The sequence below is a fragment of the Mercenaria mercenaria genome, chromosome 4, assembly GCF_021730395.1.
Source record: "Mercenaria mercenaria strain notata chromosome 4, MADL_Memer_1, whole genome shotgun sequence".
NCBI classification, from domain to species: domain Eukaryota; kingdom Metazoa; phylum Mollusca; class Bivalvia; order Venerida; family Veneridae; genus Mercenaria; species Mercenaria mercenaria.
Window position 1 is genome coordinate 88351567 of NC_069364.1, and position 13705 is coordinate 88365271.

Genomic DNA, 13705 nt, shown 5'->3' on the forward strand with positions numbered 1-13705 from the left:
GCGTGTGACTTTGACCCCTTATGAATGATGGACCCCCCACCCTGTTCTCTACAACCCAGATCCCAAACATAATAACAGAAAAACACATTTCCAAAAAAAAAAAAAAATGCTATATATAAAAAAATAAAGGTATGGTACTTTACGGCCAAACATTAAGGAAAAAATGGAATGGCCTCAGTAACGATCTCACTGCGTACACAATTTTCGGTCGATTTTTGAAAATCTGGTCTTAATCAACGCATAAAGCATAAATCTTAACGGTAAACATGAACTTTGGTCTCAAGGCTGCATCATTTTGATGCAGCGAGACGCTATTCTTTGACAAAATCATCTCGTACACGATGTGACCTAACCCGTATATTTCTCGGGTCAATAGACAAGTCAATGGCAGCCACCTATTCCCTTCGTTATTTCAAAGCACAATCGTGGCCAGCCTTTAGAAACATAAATAATTAGTCGCTTACCTATAACTACTTCGTCCAGTTTCCGTCAATAACGATGCATCCAGTCAATTTCCCAACGCTGTATTTCTCTCAAAACATCAGCTGCCATGTTTATACCAGCTCACGTGGAGAACACACCTCCAGAATCGACCAATCGCAAAAAGGCTACGTAGTAAAAACCAGTTCCGGGTCGCCGTATAAACATGGCAGCTGATGTTTTGAAAGAAATTTCTCAACGCTGGATGCATCGTTATTAACGGAAACTGGACGAAGTAATTATAGGTAAGCGACTAATTATTTATGTTTCTAAAGGCTGGCCACGATTGTGCTTGGAAATAACGAAGGGAATAGGTGGCTGCCATTGACTTGTCTATTGACCCGAGAAATATACGGGTTAGGTCACATCGTGTACGAGATGATTTTGTCAAAGAATTGCGTCTCGCTGCATCAAAATGATGTAGCCTTGAGACCAAAGTGCATGTTTACCGTTAAGATTTATGCTCTATGCGTTGATTAAGACCAGATTTTCAAAAATCGACCGAAAATTGTGTACGCAGTGAGATCGTTACTGAGGCCATTCCATTTTTTCCTTAATGTTTGGCCGTAAAGTACCATACCTTTAGTTTTTTTATATATAGCATTTTTTTTTTTTTTGGAAATGTGTTTTTCTGTTATTATGTTTGGGATCTGGGTTGTAGAGAACAGGGTGGGGGGTCCATCATTCATAAGGGGTCAAAGTCACACGCCGATTGCCTGTGGAATCAGTCACAGAAATTCGTAAACCGCGCAAACATGATTCTTTTACTTCTTTTTCGTAATGAAAACTGTACATGCAACTGAAAAACACTTTAAAACAGTAAGGAAGTGTAAAGGCCGTCAAGTTTCTGCGTGGAGTGCAAACAAACAAAAACAAAGTCCTAAAACCAGTGCGAGAATCAGAACGCGGTGAATGACGTCACGGTCACGGCTTCCCGTAAATTCTGCATGATACTCGCTGTAAGAGGTATGATGACACTAAATGTAAACTTCACTGTATTAGTTAGAGCAAAGTTTCACTTTCTTTTGAGTGTTGAATATTTCTTTTAAGTGGATATATAAAAGATAAATCCCCATGCTAGGCGGTGCCTTGATTCATATTAAGCACAAAGCCACATGAACGTGGCAAATAGGTAATGACGCCACCGTGACACCGGCTTTTGATAAATTTTGCAACGTATGATATTCGCTGTTATAGGTATGATGACACTATTTTTTTTTCTTTTCAAGTGAATAGGTTCTCGCGAATTATTTTGAGCAGTGAATAGTTTCTTTGTCGTTTAAGCTACGCTCGCTCAGAGGCTTTGCCTTTTTCATATTAGGGAATCGATCCTACCGATTTTCGTCGAAAATCGGGATCGATCCCTGTACGGTAACATGCGATATATACCGAATGAAATATACTATCGAATAAAAAAATTGTGGTCTTCTGGCACGTGCACAGAGCTGACTTAGGATTTTTTGGATGAATACGCTTTTTCCTTGAGCGTAATAAGCGTCCACATAACTTGCCCGAACCGCAACGTCTTGCACATCAGTACAAATATGTGCAGTATTGTTTTTTTTTTATTCCAAGATCTACCTTTAAATTGATACAAACGCATAATTCTGAGCAAGCTGATGGACTCTAACGATTCCCGATTGAGGCATTGCCTTATTTCATATTATTGACTTTTAACAAAGAAATTATTACAGTTTTTACTACATAATAGCTTTGTTTTCTTCAGAGGTGACGTTCTCCGAGTTGGCTTTTGTTTGCCAAAAGATGCTGTATTCAGGATTTCTAGTTTCTGGCCATACAGACTACGCAGCGCGGACTACTTCACAAAAGTAAACTCTCTCGAGGAACTTGATGCCGAATCAAGCGAATTAGACGGCAAGAAATACTTTTATGATGACTCCACCGGGTAGGCAGATAATGCTACTAAATATCATTGTGTTACATAGACAGTATAAATGGTCGTTGTCCGCAGTTATTTGATAGCTGCCCGGACATTAGGGTCATAGGTTTTTGACTAAATATCGCTGAAGTAGAACCTTACACAGAAGAAAGGTATTAATAATATATCTCAGGCGTAAAATCACCTACATGTAAAGCTTTATAATCATATTTGAATCTGCCTATCATATGTACCAATTTTTTATTAATGAAAATGTAAAATACCAGCAGACCTCACCGCCATGGGATTCTAAAAGCACAGCATATTCATACGTTCTATAAAATAATCATATGCATCTACAGTTGTCGAGGGCTTAAATTCCACTGAAAATGCCAAACATGTGTCTTTGTCAAGCCTATGACCCCTTTAGTGTATATAGAATGTAAACATATCACACAGTGCTAGCACTCATTTCGAAAACAAATGCTTTTATGTATTTATAAAGTGGAATTGATAATTTATTATTCTACGTGATTAAGGCATGCCTAACATGTATACAGTACAAAAGTAGTATATGCACGTGAACTGCATGCATGCTTTCTTTTTTGCGTCCTCAGAATGTTGTACTACAAGTTTATAAACAACAAGGACAGAGGTCCCAACGAATGGAATTCTTGTGCCGACGGAAAATGCCCATATTTGAACATCTACGTCGATTCCGGAACAATGGATGACGCAGATTGTCGTGAAAGACTGTACGGGGATAAGCTAAACATGCCAAAGGTTCGAACTTAACATCAATATGACTCTGAATAACATTTATATCTTTTAAAACTATCGCTGCCATTTTAAGGTACATTGCTTGTAAATATTTAGTTGTTATATATTTGCAATGCCAATGCCTAAATCTGGCATTTTCTGTGACCATTTATTTTTGTTCCCCGACAGGGGAAACACATATGTTGCCACTTTGTCCGTCTGTTCGTTCGTCCATCCCGAAATTCTTCTTCAATAACCACTGGCTGGAACTGAGCGAAACCTTCACTCCCAAGAGGAGATGCGCATATGACCTTCATGTCCCAGTCGTGCGATTTTTTTTCTGATTATTCAACATTAGTATACCATAGGACCATTTCTTGTCCGGAGTATTCCTCAGCAACCACTGGATGGAAGTAGTGAAACTTCATAGGAAGCTTTACTTTAAAAAAAAACATGCGCATATAATCTTCATGTTCCGATCGGATGATTTTTCAGTTAGTTACTGCCCTTTGATTATTCATCAATGGTAAACTGTAGCGTTGTCTATATCCGGATCCTCTGGCTGATATTCAGCGAAACTTAATAGGATCTGAAAGGAGATGCGCATATCTTGTTCGTTCGTTTTCTTAACAACTACTGGCGTGAGTTCTAAGAGACTTCCTCGAAAGCTTCACTACTAAAACGGGGTATGTGCCCAGTAGATGAAATCCGTTTTTGTGCCCAGCTGTACCTTGGGAATCATCCCTCGGTTTTACCAATATTTTCTTACATGAACTAAGGCTCGGGTGTACATTTGACATTAATATCCCATTTTTTTTTATTTTAGCCAGCTCTTCCAACCTTCGATGATGTATTGCCTGCAACAGGTGCCTCTGTTCCTCCTCAGGTATGTTTTTATATATAAATAATGTTTGTTTGTTATATCGAAATACAGCTGGTTTCTTAGCGAAATTGAATGCATTAATGTGTCAAATTTAGCATGTTGGGCTAGTGTTCTGGATGACTGCTGTTCATATTTAAACTGAAAATTTTCAAGTGAAACATTTCTGTCTATTATTAATATGATTTTTGTTAAAATATTTTGATATCTAGAATCGTATGTAAATGTTTAGTGCATCGAAATGCTACTTTTAACAACATGAAATCACAAAGAACATATTTTAATATGTGAGCTTTAATTGTCAGAATGTTATATTACCCCAGTAATGCATATATATATATATATATATTTAATTTGTTAATACATTTAACTTCCTTAACTGCTGTTGACAGGGGTGGGGTGCCGGTGTAACTCGACCATTTACTACACGAGATGTTGTCGATGGGGGCCTAAGTGACTGGACTGGGTGGTCCAGATGCTCAGTGTCTTGCGGAGGTAAGTATTTCAGTAGGTGTAAACAAATAGCACTGTTTATAATCGAAGTAGTTTTTGATATCTATGCAGTTGAAATACACGAAGCAGTAACTCGGTCGAAAAACAATCAGTTGTTGGCGCATTTGTGCGGTTATCCAGGTTTCATGAGGGGATTACTAGTATCTCTCTCGTGAAATGTATTTCACATAGAATAAAGACACTTCATTCTTATATTAGTATGTTTGTGAGTTATTTTCTTGAAAACTGGATGTTTACTCTGTGAAGTGGTCTCTGAAATACGGCAATATAGTGGTACCTGACTACAAAAACACCACTTTTTCTTTCCGACATTATTTAGGCAAAGTAGGCCTATAGATTTCTTGTAGAAAACAGATATATGACTGAAAATTAGGAAGGTGTACCAAAATTGTCATGAAATGACCGAACTTTAAATGAAACTAAGAACAATTTGTTTTATTGGAATATAGTTTCCATTGTTTTACATTCATAACTCCTCGGACTTAATTCATATTCAAGAACCTCGGTAGGTATATCCAGTTATACGCCAGCGGAAGGTTGTAGGATTCATGAAAAAATTTGCATAAAATTATGATTATGAATTTTGCCTTAATGCTTTCAATAATGAACAGATGGTACACAGCGGCGAATCAGAAAGTGTGACACTCCAAGACCGCAGAACGGAGGCAAAGATTGTGAGGGACCTTTGAAAGAAGAAAAACCGTGTTTCGACAAAGCTTGTCGTAAGTTCTGTTGTTTCAAGTTACATCGAAAGTTTAAAGTCAAATGAAGTAATAAAATATTTTTTTACACTTTTAATGTTAAAAGATGAAACTTCTGGAAAATGCCGGAACACACGTAAGTATTAGAGGTTTGTTTGTTTTCTACCGTGTCTGAAACAGTTTTTGTAAGAAAATAAATAAGATGATTTGCCCCCAAAAACGAAACATTTATCTTCACATGACCATTGAAATGTGCACGCTATCTTCTTCATTTTTTCAGCGATTGACGGAGACTTTTCAGAATGGACTACATGGGGCGAGTGCCAGAAAACTGACGACTGTGCGGGATTCTCGAGACGTACAAGAGAATGCTCGAACCCTGAACCACGACACGGCGGTATTTATTGCACAGGGGCAGTAGATGAGGTCCAGCCATGTACCGTCTGTTAGTAAAGATGTCTAGAACCAAGTTACGAATAAATCACTGACGCATTTGCACCATATATAAATATATAATTATGTATTAGTATCATGAATTTAATTATATATGACAGTTGCAATATAATATCATTAAACTAGCAAATCGCTGTTTTAAAAAAAATGAATGTGAAATGAAATAATAAAGTATCTTGCAAAGTATTTACATTACTTGTTTGTTATCATACTGCAATAGTTTATGGTGAATGGAAAGTTTGTGAAACTCTATTTAAAGATGGGATCTGTTTCACAAAATTCATAATCTTTATCTTAAGTTCTTTCCAAAGTATAAATTCTTAAAACATATTTACTTCACTAGATATAACCTGTATCCATTTTTAGCTCGACTATTCTACTCACCCTGGCGTCGGCGTCGGCGTCACACCTTGGTTAAGTTTTTGCATGCAAGTACATACAGCTATCATTTAAAGGCATATAGCTTTGAAACTTATTTATTCTTTTTCTAGGTCAATTACCAACCTCACTGGGTCAAGTTCCATAACTCTAACATGTATTTTGGGCAAATTATGCCCCCTTTCGGACTTAGAAAATTCTGGTTAAAGTTTTACATGCAAGTTACTATCTCCAAAACTAATGCAGATATTGAATTGAAACTTCACATTAGTGAGTAGGTTATAGGAAAAAGATGTTTCCTTTTGTGAAGAAAGCACCAAACGTCGTATATACCTATTTTGAAGTATGCTGAATCCAAAAAAAGGAGGAGACACGCAGTTCGCCAACCTCAATTAGCTTAAAATGAGGCCCCAAAAAGGGACCCTTTATTTTATTTAGTTTAATCATATATTTTTGAAAGCAATGTCCAAAAGGTTAATTTATAACCTAAATAAGTAAATAATAATAATATTTATTTAGTTACATTTTATACACATTGAATATATAGGACACTGACAAATGACATAAATGAGGCCCTAAAAGGGGGAAATTTAAAAATTTCATTTACAGGATTTTCAAGTGTGAATATTATATCACTCGGGTAAACAAAACTAATTTTAATATTTAATTATATCAAAATATTATTTTAACATTCTTTACATTTTGAGGTTCATTAAGGGTATTTTATAAAACAAGTTCACATATACTGTAATTCGTATAATCGATTTTACAATACTTATACTGTACATGGGGTACCGAAGTTCGATTTCCCTATAAATATTATTATTATGCATTCAAAAGAGCAGCTAAAGAAGGGGCTATTTTGTGTTTTTCTTGTAATTCAATATCTAATTTAGATTCATGTAAAATGTATTACACAAAACATAATTTATGTTTTTCAAGACAATTAATGACTTCAAGCTAAAGCATGCGATTATTCTAATGCTTTCTTTACAACATAAAAATAATGGAATTGTTGCATTTATTATTGCTAATTTATACTATATTTAATGATACTAATTTATTTGAATTTGATTAAGATTACAAGTTTCAGAATCAGTCTAAATTCCGCTTTCTTGAAAAGAGCACTGGTAGATAAACCTTTGTACGTTGTTTGAACCAACGACCTTCCTATTGATCTGACAACATCTTTACCATTAGACGGTCTCTCCCACTGAACCCCTCCACAGAGCTTATAACTATAAACATTTCTAAAGTGCTGTGATTTACAACAGACCCCCTAAGAACACATATAAAAATTTGTTTAAGATGAAAATATAATACAGAAATAAAGTCATGCCAATTAGAGTTAGATGAAAATTTTTGAAGGTAAAGATTAATCGATTAGTTTATAAACAATGTCGCCTTAAAATATACTGAGCTACAGTTATCTTAAATATTAAGCCAAACAAACAGCGAAATAGTGTATTTTCTGTCTTAAGTTCCAAATCGGCCTATATAATGATATCATGTATCTGATAAAGAAATGGTCATTCAGAACATTGTACTTGTGGGTCAGGGTTGAGTATACTATGCATCTAGGTATGGCCAATGGAGCTCATTCAGCACGGATAAAATGACTATTGCAGGCCATCCTAGTTATAATCATAGCTGATATGTACTCTTTGTCCAATACAGTCAGGGTACGATCAAACAAACAACTTTTAATTTTAGGCGTAACAACCCTTTCAATATTTAACTAAAACTGTAATAGATTTGCCAGTATTTCACTGTCTAGCACACATGTCTTCAAAATGTCTAAGTACACAGAATTAGCTTGATACATTTATATCTGCCTTTGTATGTATTATTGTAGTTACATTGATGAGTTTCCTCCAACTTATAGCAGTTAATTATGAAGCGTATTACACAATTAAAGCCAAGTACCTGTTCTCTTGACCATTTCCAGTTGACAGGATTAACAATGTCAATGTATGCTATAAATGCCTGTCTACAACCTGCTTGATACAATGTTATTTGCTACATACGTGAACATCTCTTATGGGGTTGCTTTCAATACGTCTAACTGCTTAAGAAATTATATTCTCTGGCTTCATTTTGATATTCCTTTGCATGATAGAACAACCTATTCTTCCAGTTGTCATGTGCGCTTCTTGAATCTTTTAACACGGCATAGCCATAAGTAAAGATATCCTATGCCTTGCAAACGTATTGAGACAGAATCACAACCAAATAATGCATTATAAAAATGTTAGCTTTAAGTCAAATTCTACTTTCTTTGATGTGTCTTTTCCTGTTGGATTTTTGTCCTCATTTTTATGCCAAAAAGACGGCGTACTACAGTATCAGTCAGCATGTACCAGAACTGTTTGGAACGGCTAAATCAAGCTACAGCTAACAACTAGCAAACTGTTTTACTATAGAAAATAACAGTGTGTATCAGTATTGGTTGCTCGTAACATCATCCCTTTGTGGTTTTGATTTTATGCATCTGCGACAAACAAATTTGTACCATGTCGCAAACCAGTCAGTGCACCACATGTTGTGACTTCAAACTTTTGGAACAAAACATGGTCATGTTATAAACAAAAGTATCAAGCTGTAAGTCAGTAAATGGTGCCAGATAAAATTCTAGTTCCTGAAGGAAATAGACAGCATGAAAACAGCTAAACTACCTATGTTCACATTTCTAATATTCATAATATGAAGCCATACTTGGAGAGATACATTAAGGTATGAACATACTAAATAGCTGGTGTTATTTATTCTAGATAAAATTGACAGATTTCAAATGGCTACAGCAAAGAGCAGGACCCGTTTTAAATGTCTGTAGCTTAGATCTTTACATTTTCTTAAAGAATATTGTCAATGCTGAAAAAAAAACATCAAAAGAAAATTGGGGTTCATGTACTTCAGTCAAACAAACCAACTACAATATCAACTAAAAATGATACCCCAAATTGTATGACCTTCATTTCCATAATAAATCTGTTATGCTATCATATTTTTGCGAAAATGCTTCCTATATGTCAAGGATAGATCTGTTATGTGATTTCAGCAAAAAAAAATGTAACAAGGAAGGAATAAAGCTCTACAGAGCAAAAAAGGAGGACTCTTTGAATGCGCCATTTTGCGACTATCATGATATTTTTCCGCGCCAGTTTTCTATTTAGTGCCTGTATACCTTAATTGTGACCCTTGCATTGCTTAATTCTGTTGAATCTGGATTGACCAGTGTTGACACTTGATTTTAATTACTATGTACACTTCACAAAACCAATTAAATTCCAGTGCAATAACACATTCATGTAAAAGAAATATAAATTTGTCAAACAAATGTATTAGAGAAGTACTGGGAAACCTATTACAATTCTTAGATATCTATTGAAAGAGTGTAAATATCAGTTTCTTTTATTTTATGGGTCTTTGGATGAGTCATTTGATTTGAAAACATGATTATGTCATTATACTGTTATGTAACATACAAAAATGATCCATTGAAGAGCCTCTTTTTGGTATAAATCTATTGTCCTGATAAATATATAGGTTACCTCGTGGACCTAAACATGTGAAATATTTTTTACTTTTTTGATATTTTATACATAAGATCCATGAATTCTGTATCTTTACTTATGTTTTAGTTCAGTAATATGATATTTTAATGATTGAAATAGAATATTTTGCCCTTAAAATGTGATTTTTAACAATTTCCCCTTCAAGGGCCTCATATTATTTTTCCTGAGTCATGTATATTGAATGTGTATAAAATAAATGTAATTGAATAAAATTTGTGTCAAGAGTTATAATTGGTTAAGGTAATGAATTTACATTTTTGAAATTGTTCTAGATATATTTAATTGAAATAAATAAAAGGTAGTTCCCCTTTGGGGCCTTATGTTTTGGTCTATTCAAGCTAACAAATCGTATTTGTAGTCCATTTCTGATCCAGTATACTTTATAATATTTAGATACAAACTTTCGTGCTTTCTTCATAAGAAACATCTTTTCACACGCACTTTTGAAATTTAGCGTTATAGTAAAATCTGATTACCTCCCTTTTTAGTATGTATCTTGAGAAATAAGTGTATTTTGTGGTAAACTTCGTATATTTGTCAATACCAAATGGTTGTTTGTCTATGCTAGTGGTATGTTATCCATGTTTAGACCATATGAAACATTACTTTATAGATAAATTTCAATTTAATGAAAAAAATATTTCTTTTCAAGACATTTTTACCTCCCTTTTCTAAATTGATTTAAAAGGAGGTTCCAGTGCAGATATAGCGTGTCTCCTCCTCTTGTAGGATTTGAGATACCTTAACGTAAGTTCATGCAAAATTTGGTGCTTTCTTCACAAACGGGAACATCTTTGCCATTTTTTGTTCTATATCTTACTCACTACATGTGTCTTCGGGGTTATAAAACTAGTTGATAGCACCAAGTCCCATAACTCTGACCTTCATTTTGGCCAAATTATGCCCCCTTTTGGATTTAGAAAATTCTGGTTAAAGTTTCGCGTGCAAGTACATACAGCTATTACTAAAAGGCATATAGATTTGAAACTTATTTTTTCTTTTTCTAGATCAATTACCTACCTAACTGGGTCAAGTCCCATAACTCTGACATGTATTTTGGGCAAATTATGCCCCCTTTTGGACTAAGAAAATCCTGGTTAGTTTTACATGCAAGTAACTATCTCCAAAACTACTACAGATATTAAATTGAAACTTCATATGTGTCTTCGGGGTTATAAAACTAGTTGATAGTACCAAGTCCCATAACTCTGACATGTATTTTGGGCAAATTATGCCCTCTTTTGGACTTAGAAAATCCTGGTTAAAGTTTTGCGTGCAAGTCATACAGCTATTACCAAAACGCATATAGCTTTGAAACCTATTTATTCTTTTTCTAGGTCAATTACCAACCTCACTGGGTCAAGTTCCATAACCCTTAACATGTATTTTGAGCAAATTATGCCCCCTTTTGGACATAGAAAATTCTGGTTAAAGTTTTACTTGCAAGTTATTATCCCCAAAACTAATATTGAATTGAAACTTAACATGTTTCTTCAGGGTTATAAAACTAGTTGATAACATCAAGTCCCATAACTCTGATATGTATTTTGGTCAAATTATGTCTCCTTTCGAACTTAAAACTCTTTTGATATTTAACATTTTGGGTAATAATTTCCTGCATCTGTGACAATATTTCGAATAGTCGAGCTTGGCTGTCTTTAATACGGACAGCTCTTGTTAAAAGTCGTTTGAGTTGTGGACTGATACATAACCAGCAATGAACTATGTATGAAGATGTCAATTTCAACCAGGCTTTCGTAAGTTTATTCATTATTTTTATACGCCCGAAGGGACATATTATGTTATGATGCCGGTGTCCGTCCGTCTGTCTGTCCGTCCGTCCGTCCGCTCTGTAACTCTTGAACCCCTTGAAGGATTTCAAAGAAATTTGACACAGATGTTCACCACATCGAGGAGACGTGCAGAGCGCATGTTATGGATGGCTTGCTTTAAGGTCAAGGTCACACTTAGGTGTCAAAGGTCATATGACTTCGTGTCCGCTCTGTAACTCTTGACCTGCTTGAAGGATTCTAAAGGAACTTGGCACAGATGCATACATCAGGACGATGTGCACAGCGCATGTTTCGGATGGCTCGCTTTGAGGTCAAGATCACACTTAGGGACCAAACGTCATACCTGAACCCCTTGAAGGATTTCAGAGAAACTTGACACAAATGTTCACCACATCGAGACGACATGCATAGTGCATGTTCTGGATGGCTAGTTTCAAGCTCAATGTCACACTAAGGAGTCAAAGATCATACCCTCGGGCGTATATTTCTCCGCATTGCGGTGCTTTTGTTATGTCTTTACAATCAATTTTGTTTGAAAAATGGTGTTACACTCATGAGTGGTTGATTCTCAATTATCAGTAGTACAGTTACAGGTAATGTGTTTGCTGCAGAAACGGGTGCAATTTCTAACCGGATCTTGAAAAACATTTTTCAAAGGACGGTTGTTGCTTTAGGAAGATGTCATTTCGGGATAGGGACGCAGTCAACACATGCAAAGTGTAGCAGGAATGATATCTTCAAGTACATACCTGTCAGTATATTCTTATTTCAACTTGTATACAGTCACCTTAAATCAATTGTGCATTCTATTTTTACTTAAACCAGTTTTCAGTACATTTTCTCCTTAAAGGTCCATGCCATATATTAATACTGCTTTATATACACGTATAATGATGGTCACTTTTTCTAAATCTTATTTAAATTATGTTTTGTACCTATTGGGACTTCACAAGCTTAGTAATTAGTAATTAGGTGATAAATACTTATATTTGCCTCCTATCTGAGGGACTTTTTATTGCAGTTTTGCTTGCATATTGTACCATCTTTTAAATCATTGGTTTGCACCTTTAAAATACCCAGTATTAGACTATAGCTTAATTCATAATTTTTTTCATGATTCTTGCTTTTTCGCTGCAGATGTCAGGGCAGGGTTGGTCAATAGTTTTAAAATTTCAATTTACCATATTGATTGTGTACATGGTTTCTAGAATTTTCATAACTTTTACATTACTTTTACTATGTCCCTCGTTTTTTGGCGGGAAGGTTAGGCTAATAAATATGCAGGTTTGCCCAGCAGTGGGTTTATTCTGTGTTTGGTCGCCGAAACGAAAGGTGAAGTGTTTACCTCCTTTCACTGACCTGTCTGAACCACTCCCTCTCTCTCTCTCCCCAGATATTATATTAGGAAATTTTAGTTGCTTATTTTTCAGTGTTTTGTAATTGAGAAATTGTTATTATTGAGTTGTAAAAATTGAACAATAAGGAAGGGTAACCAATAAAAAAGTGTGAACTGTGGATTTTTTCTTTTGTTTTCTTCAAAATATATTCCGAAACTAAAAAAATTCATCGAACCTGGGACTTTCAGAGCCCAAAAATTTTGGCTTCTGTAACAAAAGAATAGCAGTTTTACTTTTTCACGAGTATTTCTGTATAGCGATTATGCATACATAAAACTGTGTTTAAATATCGATCACTTTTTGTATTTTCAGTGTTGTGTTCATAATGTTGGACAGGAATGTGTTTCCCACATGTAATCAAGTTAGTGTTAGATATTGGACAGCACAAGTAAATGAATGTGTATTTTAATCGTTTTCCTACACCTGCGTTGTTTTCTCATGCAGTCCAATACTAAAGAAATATTGCACTCCACGCGGAAAATACAGTACTGAGCACCACTGAAACCAGTCTAATACTAAAATTGCAATAAAACTTTGTTAACTATGTAGAGGCCACCTCGTAAAACTTTGTCAGAATTTTTGCCTTTATAAAATCCAGGTCAAGTTCAATAGTGGTTTACCTTCATGAGGTCAAAAACTAGACCACCCGGTCAACATTCTGCCTGTCACACTTTACAGTTAATCTTCATAAAACATTGCAAGAATGTATCTAGAATGTATCTAAGAAATCTAGGCAAGTTTTAAAATTGGATTACCATTAAACAATGTCATTAAGTCGAATCATAGAAAATTCTTATAAGCACTCTAGGGGCCGCATTTTCTGCTTCCTTCAGAATGTTTGAAAATTATGTCAAATTAAACCATGAAACTTGGTCAGAATGTTAGACTACTTAAAAT

The 13705-nt window shown here is 35.1% G+C and overlaps 2 protein-coding genes across 2 annotated transcripts in view; one reads left to right on the forward strand and one right to left on the reverse strand.

The window, feature by feature from the left end:
• LOC123552380 (cell surface hyaluronidase-like) overlaps positions 1 to 5845 on the forward strand; it is a 30187-nt gene extending 24342 nt beyond the window's left edge. Inside the window, exons 19-24 of the mRNA XM_045342006.2 lie at positions 2207 to 2386; positions 2977 to 3142; positions 3945 to 4004; positions 4391 to 4493; positions 5123 to 5233; positions 5493 to 5845. Of these exons, the coding sequence (XP_045197941.2) occupies positions 2207 to 2386; positions 2977 to 3142; positions 3945 to 4004; positions 4391 to 4493; positions 5123 to 5233; positions 5493 to 5662 (790 nt within the window). The 3' untranslated portion in view covers positions 5663 to 5845. The remainder of the gene's footprint in view (positions 1 to 2206; positions 2387 to 2976; positions 3143 to 3944; positions 4005 to 4390; positions 4494 to 5122; positions 5234 to 5492) is intronic.
• LOC123552385 (armadillo repeat-containing protein 2-like) overlaps positions 1 to 13705 on the reverse strand; it is a 465377-nt gene that overhangs the window by 225812 nt on the left and 225860 nt on the right. The gene's annotated exons all lie outside the window — the stretch shown is intronic.